This window comes from Lathyrus oleraceus, chromosome 1 (genome assembly GCF_024323335.1).
Source record: "Lathyrus oleraceus cultivar Zhongwan6 chromosome 1, CAAS_Psat_ZW6_1.0, whole genome shotgun sequence".
Taxonomy (NCBI): Eukaryota; Viridiplantae; Streptophyta; class Magnoliopsida; order Fabales; family Fabaceae; genus Lathyrus; species Lathyrus oleraceus.
Window position 1 is genome coordinate 85,788,842 of NC_066579.1, and position 17,890 is coordinate 85,806,731.

Sequence of the window (17,890 nt, forward strand, 5' to 3'; positions counted from 1 at the left end):
AAATTAAACCAGACAGAGCATAAAAAAATCAAACCTAGATGAAAGACATTCAAAATCAAACAATGTAAATATAATAAGGAAGTGCACTTCAATATTTTTAGAAAATCAAATTCTAAATAAAAAAGATACAAAAGTGCACTTCCGTAGTTTCTTGTAACTCGGAAAATGAAAAAATGACAGCAAACTAAGGGGAGCACAAAAATGGCAGAAAGTGCATGCCTTATTAAACTACCAAACTATGAGTGTAAGTTGTTATTTAGTCATGTACCTTAAATAACCTAATGTACCTATTTAGTAATGCATAAAGATAAAATCAAAATAAACAAAAAAGTGGAAATGAAAAAAATTACCAAATATGTAGTGAAAGCACTTGGATTGAATGGATGTTGAGAAGTCATTGATAAGGTAATTGGATTGAATGGAGTAGAAAATTTTTTGTGATTTGTGAAATGGTGAGTTTGGGGTATTAGAAAACTCATTTGGTATGTTTTGCTGGAAATGTGGAAGGGGGGAGGTCTGAGACGTATTTGACTCAAAATCCATCAAGAGGTATATTTTCGTATCTTTTACAGAGATGCATATCTATACCAAATTTTGGCAAAATGAGGGTGTGGCTCCCTTAAGAAGGGGTGGGTGTGGATGTGGTGCATCCTAAAATATATTTTCAAATTTCATAGGCATTTTGATTTTTTACAAGGCTGCGTAAACACCACTGAGGATGCAATAAACAATCCCTTTTTTACATAGAGATTTTGAGAACCCAAAATTAATAAAACAAACTTCCGGTCATATCATTAGTTTACTGATGCATGTTAGTCCATTTGATAAAATTTCAATCCAAATTCTACAAAAACTAAGTTCAAATTCCATTATCGTTCATGTTTTAGTCAAGCCAATTTTAAATAGACCGCATTTTTCTTAATCCACACCACTCATACAATTTTAAAAAATTGCATCTATAAATTTGTTTTATTATGCTCTCTTTATTGTTCAAACAAATGTTAAATACCCAACATTAATTTTATGTGAAGGAATGGAATAGAAGAACAAGTCTGGAAAGTATGTTATTATAGGAGAACATAATCATCAAAAGTTCATTATGTTTTCCATGATAAACAAGTTATCTAGTAAGTGCATTACTTCTTCTCTAAAGTTTGGTAAGGGATAAGGTGAATTCTTTGGATGTGAGAGTTGAACAGGGGCGGTCTTTCAGTGGAGGAGATCATTTTAAGACATAAGGATCTCTTAGATCTAAGGGTTGGGCTACGGATAAGAGATGCCTAAAATTTTTAGAGATCTAGAGTTAAGTGGCTTCAAAAGAGTGATGTTAACACTAGTTTCTTCCATGCTTGTGTTAAAAGCAAAACTAGGAGGAATACAATTGTAGCCCTTAAGGTTGGTGATACTTGCGTGGATGGGGTGTCGGACATCTGTCAGGAGGTAGTTAATTATTTTTCTAATCATTTCAGGGAACCTCTTCTTGATCGACCTAGGTTGGATGGGATCTTTTTCCCACCTATCTCGGGGGAGGATTGTGTTAGTCTTATGGTTCCTTTTCATCTTTCTGATATTGCTCGGGTTGTTTCTTTCTGTGATGGGAAGAGTCCTGGCCCTGATGGGTTCTATTTCTCCTTTTTTTAGGAGGTTCTGGCCTTTTCTAAGAGATGAAATTGGAACTACGTTTGATCAATTCCATCAATTCTCTTACCTTCCTCGTGGATTCTCTTCTTTCTTTGTAACTTTGATCCCTATGATCGATTCTCCCTCTCAGTTAGGAGATTTTTGGCCTATTTCTTTATTAGGGTCGTTTTATAAGTTTTTAGCCAAAAAAAATGTGGGAAGGCTTTCTGGTGCTATGGATAAGCTTATCTCCCCTAACCAATCAACATTCCTTGAATGTAGGCTTCTAGTGGATGGGGTTTTTGCTATGAATGAGTTGGTGGACCTTGCAAAGAAGAGTAAAAAGTCTTGTTTCATTTTTAAAATGGACTTTGAGAAAGCATTTGATTCAGTTAGTTGGTATTTTCTGGATAATATGCACTCTTATTTTGGGTTTAATGATAAGTGGAAAGGTTGAATTTGTGCTTGTGTTTTCTATGGTAATCTTGCGGTCCTGGTTGATGGTAGCTCAGCCCAAGAAATTAGCATCCAAATGGGATTGAAGAAAGGTGATCCCATGGATCCTTTTCTTTTTCTCTTGGTAGTTGAAGGTCTTAGTGGGCTATTCTCTAGGGTTGTAGACTGAGTTTTTCACTAGTCTTTGAGTGGGCTCATCAGCCTGTGTGGTCTCTCATCTTCAGTATAAGGATGACACGATTATTTTGGCACATGGCTCCATTGAGAACCTCTGGTTTATCAAGACTATTCTCCATGTGCTTGAGCTAGCCTCAAGCCTTCGTGTGAATTTTTCCAAGAGTAGTCTCATTGGCGTGAACTATGGCCTTACTTTTCTTAACATAGATTGTGATTTCCTTCATTGTCAACAAGAGTCTCTCCCATTTATGTATCTTGATCTCCCGGTGGGGGATAATCCATGTTTGTCTTCTACGTAGGAACCCTTAGTTAGCCTCATCACTAGGCGGTTTCACTCGTGAAACAATTGGTATGTGTCCCTGGGATGACGTGTGGTTCTTCTTAACTATGTTCTTAATGCAATCTCTATCTTTATTTTTTCTTTTCTTAAGATGTTTGTTAAGGTTTGAAAGAAGATTGTGAAAATTCATAGGAGGTTTCTGTAGGGTGGTATCAAATGGGGGTCTAAGATTTCCTAGGTTAGGTGGTTTGATGTTTGGAAGCCCAACTAATTTTGAGGGCTTGGTGTTTGGGACCTTTGGTTGGTTAACTTTTCTCTATTAAGAAAGTGGATATGGAAGTTGCTCTCTGGAGATTCAGGGGTCCGGAGAGATATTATGTTAGCTAGATATGGAACTACTTCGACTTCGTATGTGCTTGGAGGTACAATTGCCTTCCTTCGCTCTGTTTCTCCCTGGTGGAAAGGGGTTTCCCTTCTTGGTGCCAAAGGGGAGGATCCGTCAAACTGGTTATGTGATAGTATGGTTAACAAAGTTGGTTGGCTCGGGTCTTCTCGTTATGTTCTGGAAAGACCATTGGGTTGGAGATATTCCCCTTATAGCTAGTTCCCTCGACTTTTTCTATCTATGATCAGAAGGACTGTTGTGTGGGATAGGTTGGCAAGTGGGAAGGGAAGACTTTGGTTTGGGATACTAGATAGAGAAGATCTCTCATTTTTTAGCGTGAGCAGATTTTGATCTTTGAGCTCCTTTTAGTAGTTAAGGATTGTATCACTTCCACATAGGCCGATAAGTGGCGGTGGTGTCATTCTAAAAATAGTTCTTATTTTGTGGCTTCTGCTTACTCTTTCCTTTTGTCTCGTGAGTTTCCTACCAATTTTTCAGGTATCAGTGGTGGAGTCAACTCACTCCAGTATTTGGAGTAGTTATGTCCCCTTTAAAGTGATTGTTTTCTCTTTGCAACTCCTGCGGGATAGGATTCCTACCAAAGAAAATTTATTGAAGAGGAGAATCATCATTGAATTTGAGGGTGTTTCTTGTCTTTTTTGTTCGAGGTTCACCGAAATGCCATCCCACCTTTTTTGTTACTTGTGAGGTAGTGGGTTATCTCTAGTATAGAATTTTCAATTGGTTGGGAAGGTCTGACGTCCTACCTAGGGAGTTTTTACCCTTTTTAATTTGTTCTTTCCTATTGATTATCTATCTAGGCTTAGAGGGGTGGCTTATGATTTGTCATGCAGTGATCTGGTCGATTTGGAAAGCTAAGAATGATATAGTGTTCTCAAAGAAACTAGTGACAACGAAGGACGCAGAAGATATGAGCATTCTTTTGGCTTAGAAATGATATCTTGGTAGGTTTGTGGGAGAACTTTTGTGTTTTCTCAACTTGACTCGAGAACCCTATCTGACATCTGAGTCAATAATAGTTTGAGTGTCTTCAACCTCCTTCGAGTGTGTTCTTAATGTTCAATGAAGATTGGTGTCGTTTTTCTAGAGGCTAACTAAGGGGAGATCTAGCTTGTGATTTTTTCTAGTTCTCTCAATCATCTTCCTTCCTTTGGGTCCAGCTTTAGTTTGATTTACTCATTTTGGCTCGTTATTTCGACACTTGTTAATTATTTTTTTGGTGTTTTGTTGTACTTTTAGGCCTTTAGTGTCTCTTTATTTATATATAGTTTTATTTGCTTTTTTAAAAAAAGTGTGATAAATACTAAAAGAAATTGATATAACAATAAATTTGTAAATTTGTATCTACAATATTGTTACTTCCTCAAAATACAATTTTCAGTAGAAAATAATAAAGGACGGAACAAACATGATTAAACAATCCGATTTGCAGGAATAGCCGAGAAAGAGATGCTGGCATCCATTTAATCATATCATTCAGCTCAATTTTTTCCAACTCCAATCCGCAGCAGTTTCTCTAAGATTCACCCCATGAGATTAGACGCTTGTCAGTTTTTCTTTGGGTTTGCATGCTTGAGTATTTGCTGAACTGTTATCAAGCCACACCCAAACAAGTGTTTTAAAAATGTACATTTGAAAACATGTAGTCAGAAAAGTCCTAAATGGAATATTCAGATAACTCATGGTAAACTCTGGTTAGTAAGTCCCATAGATTCTGCAACTTCTCTATCAGCCATACTGTCTGCTTGAACCTACGTTGTAGAGGATCAAAATATACCTAGAGTCAACAAAATTTGCTCCATGTATAAAAAAATTTGTCATATATTGCTATAATTCAATCGTCTTTACCTGAAGCCGGTGCATGAGATACATCAAGAAGAGATGTACAAACACCTGTTGCAATATCTCTAAGGTTAGCAAATTATGGTGGTTCGTGTCAGCTATTATATAATTTAAACAACTGAGTAACCTATCTCACCAAATAGAAAAATAGAAAAACTCGAGCTGTTGGATAACGCCAGAGGAATCTTGTGGCTCTTACTGCCCCTGAATCTAGCAGTTTAATTGCTTTCTGCAACTGCATAAGACATGCCAAATACATGGTTAAAAATAGTGTTTAATTTGCGAATAAAAATGACATAAATATGATGGCTGTCATACCTGAACACTTGCACCAGCCAAGTGACGGTGATGCAAAGGAAGAGGCCTGCAATTAGTCACTTCATAAGATCACTTTTGAAACTTATCAACTGAAAATAAAATTTAAAAAATGTCCATTTTGGAGAGAAAAGACTAGCATACATAAGAAGCCCAACAAAGTAACTAAATGGTTTAACAAAGATCATAAGCAAATCACAATCAAACCATATGTAGTAACCAACAAATTAGAATATGAAGAAGATATAAGAGATGATTTGATTTGACACATGGATGTAAGCAAATGAGTTCTAGAAGAGCAATTCATTGGCTTTATGGTTAAGAACATTGAGGCAGAGAACATGATCATAGAAGCTAAGTTTATTATGATTATTTTGATCAAATGCATTACAAACAAGAAACGTGCTAACATAATAATTTGTGAAAACATACTCCAGGGCTTTTATATCACTCTCATCTTCCCAAGTTGATGATGCTCGACGAGGAACTCTACTTCTTTCGGTCTCTGCCTGTTCAACAAGGAAATGGTGTCAAAACCTGGCCAAGACAATTAATAATAAAGTAGCCACAGAAGCCAAAAGACATACCTGTGCTTCCTTAAGACGCTTAATTTCCTTCTCCAACTGAAACTCTATGGCAGCTTTTTCACTGACCATGGTTTCTAATTGTGTTTGTTTGTAGAACTGCAATGAAAATAACACTTAAGTATTGAAAATTTGACATCAGAAAACTTGCCTGAAATTCAACCATCTCAAATTACCAAAAGATCAGTCAGTTCCCGATAACGTTTCTCTAACTCCATATGCTCCTGTTACATGAATATGATGCTTAGGTCAAGTAGTGTTTCAAAATTACCATAAACCAAAACATAAAAAAGAACTAAGTTAAGTTTAACTGTATTTATATTAAAACCCACAAACAAATAGCATGATATGCCGGTAACATTTGAAGTGGATTTCTGGTCATCACTCCTCTGAGCTTGGTTGCACGCAGTAATACAACAATGGTAGTAGAATTGTTTTTTCACAGCTCTCACTTTCTAGCACTCTTTTATTGGTGAAAATCCTATGCCGGCCCTACTTATAGTGTGTCCAGATTAAGTGATATATTTTATCGATATCAAATACTAGGGTCACCCTTTTTATATAAATGGATCATGATACCCATGTCAAACTTGAAGATGCAATTTACTTTTTCTTGGTTAAACTATCCAAAGCATTGAATAATTCACAGTAAATATATTTCTTAAATCTGGATTGTGATGACCAATTTGCAATTTATGCTCCTGAATTTGCAATCTAAAATACCATTAAAATGAAAAGATGCACCCTTGTATTGGGAATTTAGTCTATTCAAAATCACAGGTATCCCTCCATGCATGGTAAAAATTACTAAAAAGGACTTTATTGGAACGATACTTTCTGCTTCAATGAACCATCTGGTGGTTTATAAGTAACTGTTGATTGATTGTTCCTTAACTAGTCATGGTTTTACCAAATCTCCCTGGCTGTTAATTTCCCCATAAAATTAGTGACAAGACCCCTTATTTGACTAAAACAATAGAAAATGACGCATCCTGTGAGAACGTGCGTTGAAAGTTAATTTCTCTGGTCCCTAGTAATCAAGCTTGTAGAACTCTAGGGTCTGTAAATTTGGGATCTTCAGACTTAACTCATAAACTTGTAGGAGTCTACTTAGTACAAAATAATGTTAAAAACATCTATGGTAGTATCTAAACATAACTCTACTATTTGCATAGTAAATATGAACATTCTTAGTAACAAAACAAACTGTACAACAATAAAACCAATGCCCCTCCTATCCCATCTCATCCCAGACCAAGTAGCATTACAATTCAAAATTGATGGCAGAAAGCCATTTAAAGCTGCCATAATGGTTGTCAAAAGACCCACCAGCACAATGCTCCAATCTACCATGATGTGGTGCATCATTCTAGCATCCTCTCCTACAGTTCCACTTAGCAACGTGTACTTTTCTGTTATTTCCCTCTCTCCTCACACCCTGTGCACCCTACCCTTCCCTCCCCTTATTTCCCTTGCCATGCCATGCATTGCTCCTTTCAAACGACTAGCCCCTGATCTTTGGGCCCACTTTCAAATCCTTCCGCTCTCTTGTTTATTATATCATAAACATCCATAATGGGTCAATCCCGTCGCACTCTAGCCCAAAATTGATTCTTTGCAAGTCTAGTCGAGTTTACACAAAAATGATTTGGTAAGCAAATGAACTTGATTTATAAACCTAGACTAATAAACCTGTATGATCTATGGGTTAACGCAAGTTTGGCAATGATACCAGTAATACGACGGTATGGTCATTAATTATCAAAGCACCGTCCACATGAAAAAGAATGAGATTTATCACATTATATCCAAGTTGTAAATTTAAATTTTAAATATTTAGAAAGAGGGGAAACTTAAACAGAAACATCAACATTATTACCTGACGTGAATAATGCTCAGCATCCCTCTTCATTGCAGCCATTTCAACTCTCAATTTTTGTAGTTCAGCCTGAAATGGTGAAACCAAACATGTAATGATTAATATGAATCAAACCTTGATTTGTAAGACAGGAGAATCATTATCTCCAATAAACTTCATAAGGAATGAACAAAAAAACTTCATAAGGAAATACTTAAAAGAATACCTCCAAAGAAGATAATTTGTTTTCAGCTTCCCTCTGACCCTGACGAGCACGCTCCACTTCTTCCTGCCATGCCTGTATCTAAATATACCAAACTTGCAAGGTTATAATTTCATAATGATGAATATTTATCACTAATATTTTTATGATTGCTACTTCAAAAGTTTAAATACTAATTTTTAATAGTCCCACATTGAACAATATATAGCCTGAACATGTGTTTATGTGGGTACAATCTTCACCTTACAAGCTAGTTTTGTAGGAATGAGTTAGGTCGTCCAACCCACACATTCTAAGATGGTATCATAGTTCGGTTCAAGATCCATTGGGTCACCTGCTACCAAGCCACCCACCATTTATGTTTGCACTCTAGATGTCCAGTCCTAGGCGTGAAGGGGTGTGTTAAGAGTCCCACATCGGACAATATATGGCATAAACATGTGTTTATAAATGGAGAGAATTCTCATTTTACAAGCTGATTTTGTAGGGATGAGTTAGGCTCAACCCACATATTTTAAGACTAATGATACATGTCAATGGGCCAGCAAGCCTTTGGCCAGTTGAAGCTAGAAACAGCTGTGGCAAATTGTAACTCTTAACCTATGAAGCTCCGACACGTCATTCACACGGCGTGCCTCCGTGTCAGTATCAGACATGTTTTTGAAGAGTCCAACGGAAAAAAAAATTAATTGCTACGGACACGGATACGACACCTTATTTCAAATAAAGGACATGGTCCAATTCAGAAAATTCCAGAATTTCTTTTTAAAATAAAAACTCAGCTCAAAAATTTTAAAAATTTAAAAAATAAATAGGTTTTTTATCTTTCATATTCCACTTTTTTACTATAAAAACAATACAATTAGGATTCCTTATTTTTTTTATATTTCACTGTTTTTATCTCCACAAAATTCTTTTATCTTCTCCGGTTATTTTCATCTTTGCACATCATTGCTTCGATTTTCACAAGGTATCTATGAATATCAATTATCATGTTCGAAATTTGTTTGAAAGTGTTCGAAAGAATTTTTTATTATTTTATCTTAAATAAACATAAATTTTGCTTCTCATTTTAAACCTTTTACAAATTTTGCCCATAAATTATATTATTATATTAATATATAAAATATATATAGCCGTGTCCGCGTCCTATGAATTTTACATTAGCGGGGTCTTCGTGTCCGTGTCCGTGTCATGTCCCGTGTCCGTGTCCGAGTCCGAGTCCGAGTCCGGGCTTCATAGCTCTTAACTAGTGTTCATTCAAGTCAACAGTGCCCAGGATTAACTAAATCCCTAGAATGTTGTTACCCACATGTTTTGACAGAAATCCGCCATTTTTTCGGCTTGAATTTGTTTTCCCCGTATATCAAAATATTCATCAGTGCTTTGCTAACCACAAAATACATCTGATTCGGTCACCTAGTCAGAGTTCATAACAATTAGGCATGTAATTTGCATTGGTAACCATGTCTTCTATCTCATATCGCAATTTGAATTGCACAATACATGTGATAACAATTACCATGGTTTGTAAGTGTTAAAAATGTGTACTTATAGTAAACAGAATGCATACTCACTAAAAGAACTCAAGCTTTCTTCTACACAATATATCATAAACAACAGCAAAATAGGCGAAATATTTGCTTCTAAACGATGACACTTTTTGGCAAAAAAAGAAGTATGTCCTCAATTTACATGAACACAGCATACCTGAATTACTTGATTTGCCTCTTCTGGTGATTTTTTTTGTTCACGGCGCAAACGGGCTTCCATGTCTTGCAGTTCTTGATTTAAATATGAGCATTCAACCTGATGACAGAGGTTGCAATTAAACTTTTCATTAGATCCAAATTTCAAATAGTAATATTAATAATTAACCTTCATATTAAAAAAGAAATTATTTAACTTCTTTACAATGTACCTCGAGGTGTGCCACCTTCTGCTCAAGTTCTGTAGCCTTTGTTGTCCTTTCATCTGCTATTCTCTGAAAAAAGAAGAAACTAACAAATCAATGTATATGTTTAACATTGATGCCAATAACAATACTATAATCAAAAATAGCTTCAAAGGGGGAACCAAAGCAGTCATACATGGTTGATGCTGATGGATTTGTTACTATTGTTCGTTAATATTTTGTAAACAGATCAACCACAACATCCAGGCCTTAGTAGTTTAATAAACAAATGACCTGTTAATATTTAAAACAGCTAGACACAAATAGCATCACTGATGCCTATATGATGCTGTTTGACGAACTCTAGATGAAGCTTTAGTGAATGTTGTAAGACTTGTGTGTAGCAGCATTAAATAAGCTGAGATGATCCTACCCCCTATTTTCAAATTTAATAAAGCACGGGCTTTGAAAGTTTTTACTGATGAAAATAATTTATAATCAGTACTGCCCCTTTTTCCTTCTAAAACACTTTTTTGTCTAAATAGGGATGCTGAATAGTGATATGACCAGTCACTTGCAGCATGAAAACCATGTAAGGCCTGGATACTCGTACTAGTATCCTAAATACATTAAGTGATATTTTCAAACGTTTTCACATGGATAAATTTCCAATTATGCTTAAAATTTTATTATGAGTTTTCTCAGCAAATGTAGATACTATTATGTTATCGAAAATGCTTTTAATATGATTTGCAATTGCAGTCCTTTTAAGAGTTGAGGGGTGTTAGCAGCACACTTAACACATTTTCCAATTCACTCTATTTTATCGGCAAGTGTATATACTATTATGTTATCAATAATGCTTTTAATATGATTTGCAATTGCAGTCCTTTTAAAAGTTGAGGCGTGTTAGCAGCACATTCTTTAACACATTTTTCTATTCACTCTATTTTGGGCATGTTTGTTTTAGCTTTAAAAAATGGATTTTTTCTTTATATTTTCAAAAATGAATTTTATAAAACCGTTTTTCAAAATATTATAAATTTTTTTATATTTGTTTTTTCTAAATTGAAAGACTAATTTTGACATCCTATAACATAAACATACATTATTGAAGATCAAAACATAGTCGAAATCGCAATTTTTTCAAAAAGTTGTATCTCAAAAATGATTTTTATAAAAAACTATTTGAAATAGCTTCAAAATTAAGTGATTATTTGAAATTTTGATATCAAAAAAAAATTTCAATAAAATGATGAAATATCTAAAATATCATTTTAAGAATAACTCTTCAAAGTTCAAACCAAATTTTCATTTGAAACTTTTATAAAAAGTTTCTTTGTAAAATGTTCTACACAAAATTATGTTAGACTATAAAAATTAGTTTTTAAAAAAAACAAAACAAACGGGCCCTTTATCGGTTAAAATTCATGAGTCCCCAGTCCCCACCTAATCATGTGGACTACATATACATTTGGTGGGACCATATGAATATGAATCTATAAAAGTTTAACATTAGTAAGTGCTGACGTCACCTGTATCCTCGCAAGGGCTGTAGATGACTCAACTGCTCTATGCTCCAATTCCACTTCTCTTTCCATAGCAGCCTGCTCTACGAATCACATAATCGTTAAAAATAAATGTAAAATGCATAAACACAAGAACTAAATAATACAAGTTACAGACCAATTTGGTAGCATTATGTGCAGTACGCTCCTCTTCTGCTCTTCGCTCAACAGATGCTAGCTCCTCTCTTAGAGCCTGCAAGAGCAATAGTTTATGATGCCAATAACTTCACATATGAGTAGGACTTCACAAATTATGGAATCTTACATGCATCGGAGAACCTGATTACCTGCATCATCCGTGTCTCTGATAGTTCCCGATTTCTCATCATAGACTCCATGTTGGCCTAATAAGATATGAATAGTGTTATCCATGCCTTAAAAATATAAATAAAATAGAACATGAATATAATGAAGCTATGGGCTATGGTACAACGAAAAAATCCTACATGTATAGAAAGAAATTGATGAAGAAAGGTGAAATTGGTAGATTCCCACACTACTGAACCCAACAAGTTTATAATAGCCAAATATTTTCCCAATCCATAATAAAGGTTCCCTAATATCATCAAGATGAGTAAACTTTAACAGACACCATACGCAGACACATCTGCAAATGGATCAATTGAGCTCATAGCTATAACATGTGGATGAAGCTGTTCATATTATGTTCTGAAGAAACTAGTGGCAGTTATCTTAAGGATACAGGAAACAAATTGAATAGGTTAATGATGTTGGTTGTTCAATCGTTTGTCTCCAAATTTGGTTCCTTGGCACTTAGAAAATAGATGGGGAAATTGCCTTCATATCATTGGGAAATTGAATTTTCAAGTCACCCACATTTATCGAGAAGGCAACACTTGTGCTGAAAACTTGGCATCTCATGGTTTAACCATTTCCGAATCTTGTTGGTGGGATTCTTTGCTTATTTATATTTCCTCTGGTTTCTACAGTAACATGATGGGGATGCCTAATTATAAGGTGAGGAGTGCCCCCAATCATAAACTTAAGTCGAGCCTCATCTCATCCAATGTGAGACTCTAAAACAATGTCAATTAGCCAAGATTATGCATAAAAATGTAGGATAACAACACTCATGCAACTCATTATGTTTAATAAATATGGTACAGAATATAGTTCAGGTGGAAACAGTAGTTATGCGGAGGAAAGAAAATATTGCAAGACACACTTCAATAAATTAACTAAGAACCTGCAGGGAAGCTAGATTTCCTTCTGACAATGCAGCCTGCCTTTTAACTGCTTCCACAGAACTTAGAACTGCCTCGATTTCAGCATTTTTGGCTGCCAAGGCCTCACCCATATTTGACTCAACTCTTGTAACTTCCTTTTTACTTTCAGACAAATCCTTTTGTAGCTGCTTTATGCTAGCCTCATATGATTTACTCAGCTCTCTCTGTAAATTTAGAATTAATTACATGGAGTGTTTTAATTTCAAGCACAAAATGAGACCTTATAGTCGCTTAAACAGGAAACAGCAATAGCACTTCACCTCTGCAGTAAGAAGTTCCTCTAACTGTGCATTTTCGGATTTGTATTCTTGAAGGCGTGATGATAGTCCAGCACAAACCTGAGTATTATTAAAAAATATCAAACATGTATCTATTGGAAGAAATTAGGAAGAAACTCTTTTTGACATTCCAGGACTAATCAACAAGATCTTCCTAGGTGATCAGCTGCTCCCATTTGAGGAGGCCTTGGCTAACAAAAATAACATGTTAAACAACACTCTTCTTACCCGAGCTAACCTTGCCTCTTTAGACTGACCAGTAGATTTTGTTGTTTTGAGCAATCCTTGGGCCTGTGTACCAACTAAAAAATTAGTCAGAAGAATTTTTTTTGAAAGATGCTACATTAAGTAATAATAAATAAATTTCTCCATATCAGTATTACCTCTTCAAGCTGATCCTGTACTTTTTCAGGGGATATGTCAGTTTTATGATCTTCTTGACTCTTTTGATTCAATGTAGTAGGTTCAGCTTTTATATCAGAATCTTTAGGGATAGTATCACTATTAGGAGCTACATCATCAACCACGGATTCAGTTTTTTCTTGATCCTTATATTGGTTGGAGTCTAAATCTCCAGCCTTGATAATTTGGTCAGTACTCGTAGATTCGTGATTGGGGCCTTTAACTCCTTTAGGAGAAGAAGAAGGATCCGCTTCATGAATATCTGAAGCATTCCCTTTGCCGGGCTCATTATTTGCAGAAGTAGTAGTAACATCAACAGCAGTATCATTTACTAAGACTTCCACATCACTTGTGTCATGTTTATCAGTATCACTAGCTAGCACTTTTGGTAACGAAGTTCCTAATATAGGTGATGTTGCATCAGTAGGTTGCTGCTCCTTTGGTTGATTTGTAGAAATAGCATCGGTCTCATCATGTTTGGCTACAGGATCAATTTTTTCGCTTGGAGTTGTTACATCCAATGTTGCTGCTGGAGATCCAATTTTCTCCTTAGTAGTATCACTACCTATAGTTGATGGGTCGGACAGTCTCTTTTGAGCCTGCCAAAATGCAAGAAGACAAGTTGGATGCCAATATGACACATTGTCTGAGGATAGAAATTCTGCGGCAGTACCTTAGCTTTTGATTTCTTCCTTTTGCCTTGAGATCCTTGCCCATTTGAAGCTAATTCTAAAAAAAGTAGCAATAGAACAAATGTAAATCCTCACAATATTAGGAGAGTAACTTATATCTGAAAGACAACTCCTTATCTAATCTGCCTGCCCTCCTTACTAGAACATCTACAGGTTTTGGTCACAAATGACAAAGTGAGGCTTTACAATCTTTTCCAAAGTAGGTATTAGTATCACTTTTTCCCCCAATAATGCTTTGTTTCCTGAACTACTCTGGTTTAAGGACTTTCACTATTAGAATCAAAATCTAGAACACAAGAAACATACAAATTTACAAATCACCTTTTTTTCTAAAGATACAAATCACCTGTTGTTTCCACTACAAAAGTTTAACTTTTCAATTATATTGGCTGCACAACTTTACAGCAATGAACCCAAAATCTAATTCAAGATTAAGTATACAAAAGGGCTAAAGAAAAAGTCAAAAAAAACTAAAATCTAAACCTGGAGACTTGGAATCAGATTGTTCTTCTGCTATGTCACTGGCAACCAGCTTCGCTCTTCGATCAACAACTTCAAATAAATCTGATCAACCAAGGTCACAAAAAAGTACATGTCAGATTTTATTTTGAGCTCAAAATCAGTCATTTTTTGAGCAAAAAAGGAAAGAGAAAGAAACATGTAGTCCATCACTCCACACCTTGCAATGAAACAACACCAAGTAACATAACTTCCGTTCCCTTCGCCTCCCTTTCCCGTGGACAACAAAATAAAAGAGAAAAACAATAGGCAAAACTAAGGGCCTGTTTACTTTATACATTTCTTGTTTTCATTTTCATTTAAACTAATAAACATAAGAGAATATAAACCCAATAGTTTCCTCGCCATTTTCTTTTCCAACTTTCGAAAATAGATCTAGCATTTTCAGACTTTTTGAAAATGCTGAAACATTGTTTTCATGGTTTCTGAAAAATGCAACCGTTCGAACTTGTCTTTCATTTCTCTCTATCACAATTGTTAACTATATAAGTCTTCAATCTCCTTGTTAGCAATATAAAATGGACATAAATTTTAGAAAAATGAAAGCGAAAATGTTTTCAAAAAGTAAACGTGGCCTAAAATTAATTAAAGCTCCTTAGAGACTAGACTAGAAACTGATGAAGCGTGAACGAAAGAGAGATACAGATTGCCTATAGTCACAATAACATGCATTTGCCAGTCAATAAGTTAGAAGCATTGGATGAAGTTCAGGCTAATCATATTTTAAGCTGGTCAAAATCAGATTTAAAAAGAAATAACTAATACAAGTCGTTTGTTCCTTCACCCAATGTGGTTTTGCTTAATTGACGACAGTGATGAAATGCAACATGCACAATTAAAATCAATTCACGCTCCTTGGACTAAATATTGATGAAGCGTGAATGAAAGAGAGAGATGGATCCAGATTGCCACACATTTGCCACAGTCAATAAGTCGGAAGCATTGGTTGAAGATCAGATTTTAAGCTCAACAAAATTATATTTAAGAAGCAATTCGGAGTACAAGTCGTTTGATCCTTCATACAATGCAATTCTGACTAATTGACCTTAGTAATCATGCTTAAGCTCGGCAAAATCAGATTTAAAAAGAAACTCGTCATTTGATCCTTCATCCAACATGATTCTAAACAACTAACCATAGCTAGTACTATAACTAAAATTCACCTTAACAGTTTCAATGATTCATTTCATTCCTTAATTCCCAATACAACAGAATCACAAACAATTGCCAAAATTAATCATCGTTTACACTACATTAAGCATTAATCAACAATTTAATTATGAATCAAGTATCCAGATCAAGATTAACAACATGTCATACCACAACTACTACTAAAGCGAAACACTCTAATCTAAAAATTAACCGAATCGAGATTGAATTAGGTGGAATAAACGAATTAAAGAAACGAGATCCGTTACCTTCAGCGACTTTGAGCCACGACGCCATTGTAAGAAAAACGAATCAGATTCGTTTGTATGAAGAAAAGGTTCAGAGATTCAATAGTAGTTAAGCTTCAATCATAATACGACGTCGCTTTGATTTCACAACACTGCCACTGTTATTTTATGTTGTCAATTACGTTCAATCGCGAGAAAAAAGCGATTATTAAAAACAAAACTGTACTTGAAGTGATTTCAAAGAAGTGATTCTTCTTTGGAATTGATTGTGTAGATTGCCACTCTCTCGTATTTTCAGGCTTCAACCACCAAATTACCTTTTCAGAAATGGACGCCTCTTTACGCAAACGCTATTTGATTTTTTTTTTCTGTTTTTTTATTCTATTGTTGGTAAAAAAAAAATAGTTGTAGTGACACAATAACCACGTTGAAATGTTTTTCTTCAAATAACTACGTTTCTCAAATTTTATATCTAAATTACCAATATTTCAAATTATATATTACAATACTCATATTTTTAAATAAACATTCTTAAGAGAATGTGACACTCGCAATAACTAATGCACTCAAAATTGACTTTAGATGTTAGACTCAATAGCGAATGCATTATAGATATATTAATATTTATGATACATGCATTGTTGTCATAAGAATGTATCATTCTCTATGCATTATAGATATATTAATATTTATGATGCATGCATTGTTGTCCTAAGAATGTGTCATTCTCTTTGACGCATGCATGCATTGTATTTTTTTAAATTAAAGTTATCTATAATAATATATAAAGAGAAAATTGGTTTCTGTGTAGCCTATTTTTCTACCAATTTTACCCTTAGATAACTTACATAATAACTTCTATTGAAACCACTATTATCATCTTTCATATAACTTCCTACAATTATCTTCTTATATAACTTCCAATAAAAATTAACATTAAATAAAACAATATCATATATATTTTTCACGTATGTTTATTAAAAAAGCGGACAAACGGGCATAGAGTGCCCGTCTGGACGCTAGTAATTAATTAAAAATAAAATAATTGTAAAAAGAAAAGAAAAATGTTAATGTTATTAAAGTAAAATAGAATTATAAGGTGGAAAACTTTATAAACAAATTTTAACGACGTGTTTGATCATAACGGCTACCGATTCCACAATCTGACGGTGTCCTTCGTCGTTGAGGCTGCACACGATTTCTCAAAGGTGGTTGTTGTCTTCCAGAATTCATCTAAGGTGTTTGGTGCCTCCCGGAGTTCATCTGAGGTGTTTGGAGCGAGGTCCCTGGAACATTAGTGTGATTAATAAAATTTATCATCTCTTTCTATTTACATGCATTATCGTAATCGAGTTCGGTGCTCATGTTGTCGTAGTCAGGTCGTATTGGTTGGGTTAGAGGTGGTTGGACTGGTTGGATGAATTGGGACTTTGATTCATTTTGAAAACAAAGTAATGGTTGTTGTGGTGTTTGATAAGCATATGTTAGTTGGGTGTTTTGGCGGTGTGATGTTTGGGTGATTTGGTGGTGTGATTAGTTGGGTGCTATGGTAGGATGTGGTTGTATCATATGCATCATCGATTTTATGGTAAAATGTAGTGGCGGCATATGTTTGTTGGTGGTATGAGTCATGCTCTTGATTTTGTGTTTGGGTGTGTAGCGTAAATTGATCGCGGGTTTTAGTGTATGTGGGTTGGTAATCGTGTTCGGTTGGTTGTTAGGTGTATGTGGTTTGGTAATATTGTGGGGTTGGTTGTTGGGTTTGGGAGGGTTGACAATGTTGTTGGGTTTGTTAATGTTGTGGGGTTGGTTATTGGGCGTATGATGATGAAGCTCGTAGGCGTGGATTGATCAAATACCTCGGGTCAGACATAAATTATATTGATGTAACTGATCTATACCAATTCATATAATTTCGAGTTGGTCTAGAATCGGCTGGCATGATAGGTCCATTTATGGTCTATTGATATTGGTGTTTCCATTGATGACACGCATCCCTAGCGAAGTCTCTTCAATCGGAAAAATTTCATTGGGCATCAACTTAGAGTTGATGCCATTATTCAAAACACGTCGGGTAATATGGGATTTATTGTTGCATACCGACTTCAATTTGACATGGTCATCATGGTGCA

General features: G+C 35.1%; 1 protein-coding gene across 1 annotated transcript; it reads right to left on the reverse strand.

The window, feature by feature from the left end:
- Nucleotides 1-4,236: 4,236 nt before the first annotated feature.
- LOC127117684 (golgin candidate 1) lies at nucleotides 4,237-16,145 on the reverse strand. The gene is made up of 21 exons (XM_051047778.1): nucleotides 15,780-16,145; nucleotides 14,326-14,406; nucleotides 13,824-13,879; nucleotides 13,132-13,749; nucleotides 12,977-13,039; nucleotides 12,731-12,808; nucleotides 12,431-12,634; nucleotides 11,511-11,567; nucleotides 11,342-11,416; nucleotides 11,191-11,262; nucleotides 9,683-9,745; nucleotides 9,472-9,570; nucleotides 7,765-7,842; nucleotides 7,560-7,628; nucleotides 5,857-5,904; nucleotides 5,684-5,779; nucleotides 5,529-5,605; nucleotides 5,100-5,145; nucleotides 4,918-5,016; nucleotides 4,788-4,832; nucleotides 4,237-4,690 (listed from the first exon to the last, which is right to left on the reverse strand). The coding sequence occupies exons 1-21, from the start codon at nucleotides 15,805-15,807 to the stop codon at nucleotides 4,619-4,621; spliced, it is 2,124 nt and encodes a 707-aa protein (XP_050903735.1). The 5' UTR covers nucleotides 15,808-16,145; the 3' UTR covers nucleotides 4,237-4,618.
- Between the last annotated feature and the right edge of the window lie 1,745 nt (nucleotides 16,146-17,890).

Coding starts and splice junctions, on each gene's coding strand:
- LOC127117684 (XM_051047778.1), bottom strand. CDS start 15,807: ATGGCGTCGTGGCTCAAAGTCGCTGAAG. Junction 14,407..15,779: donor GTGGCTCAAAGTCGCTGAAG/GTAACGGATCTC, acceptor TTGGTTGATCAG/ATTTATTTGAAGTTGTTGAT. Junction 4,833..4,917: donor TTTTTCTATTTTTCTATTTG/GTGAGATAGGTT, acceptor ATATTGCAACAG/GTGTTTGTACATCTCTTCTT.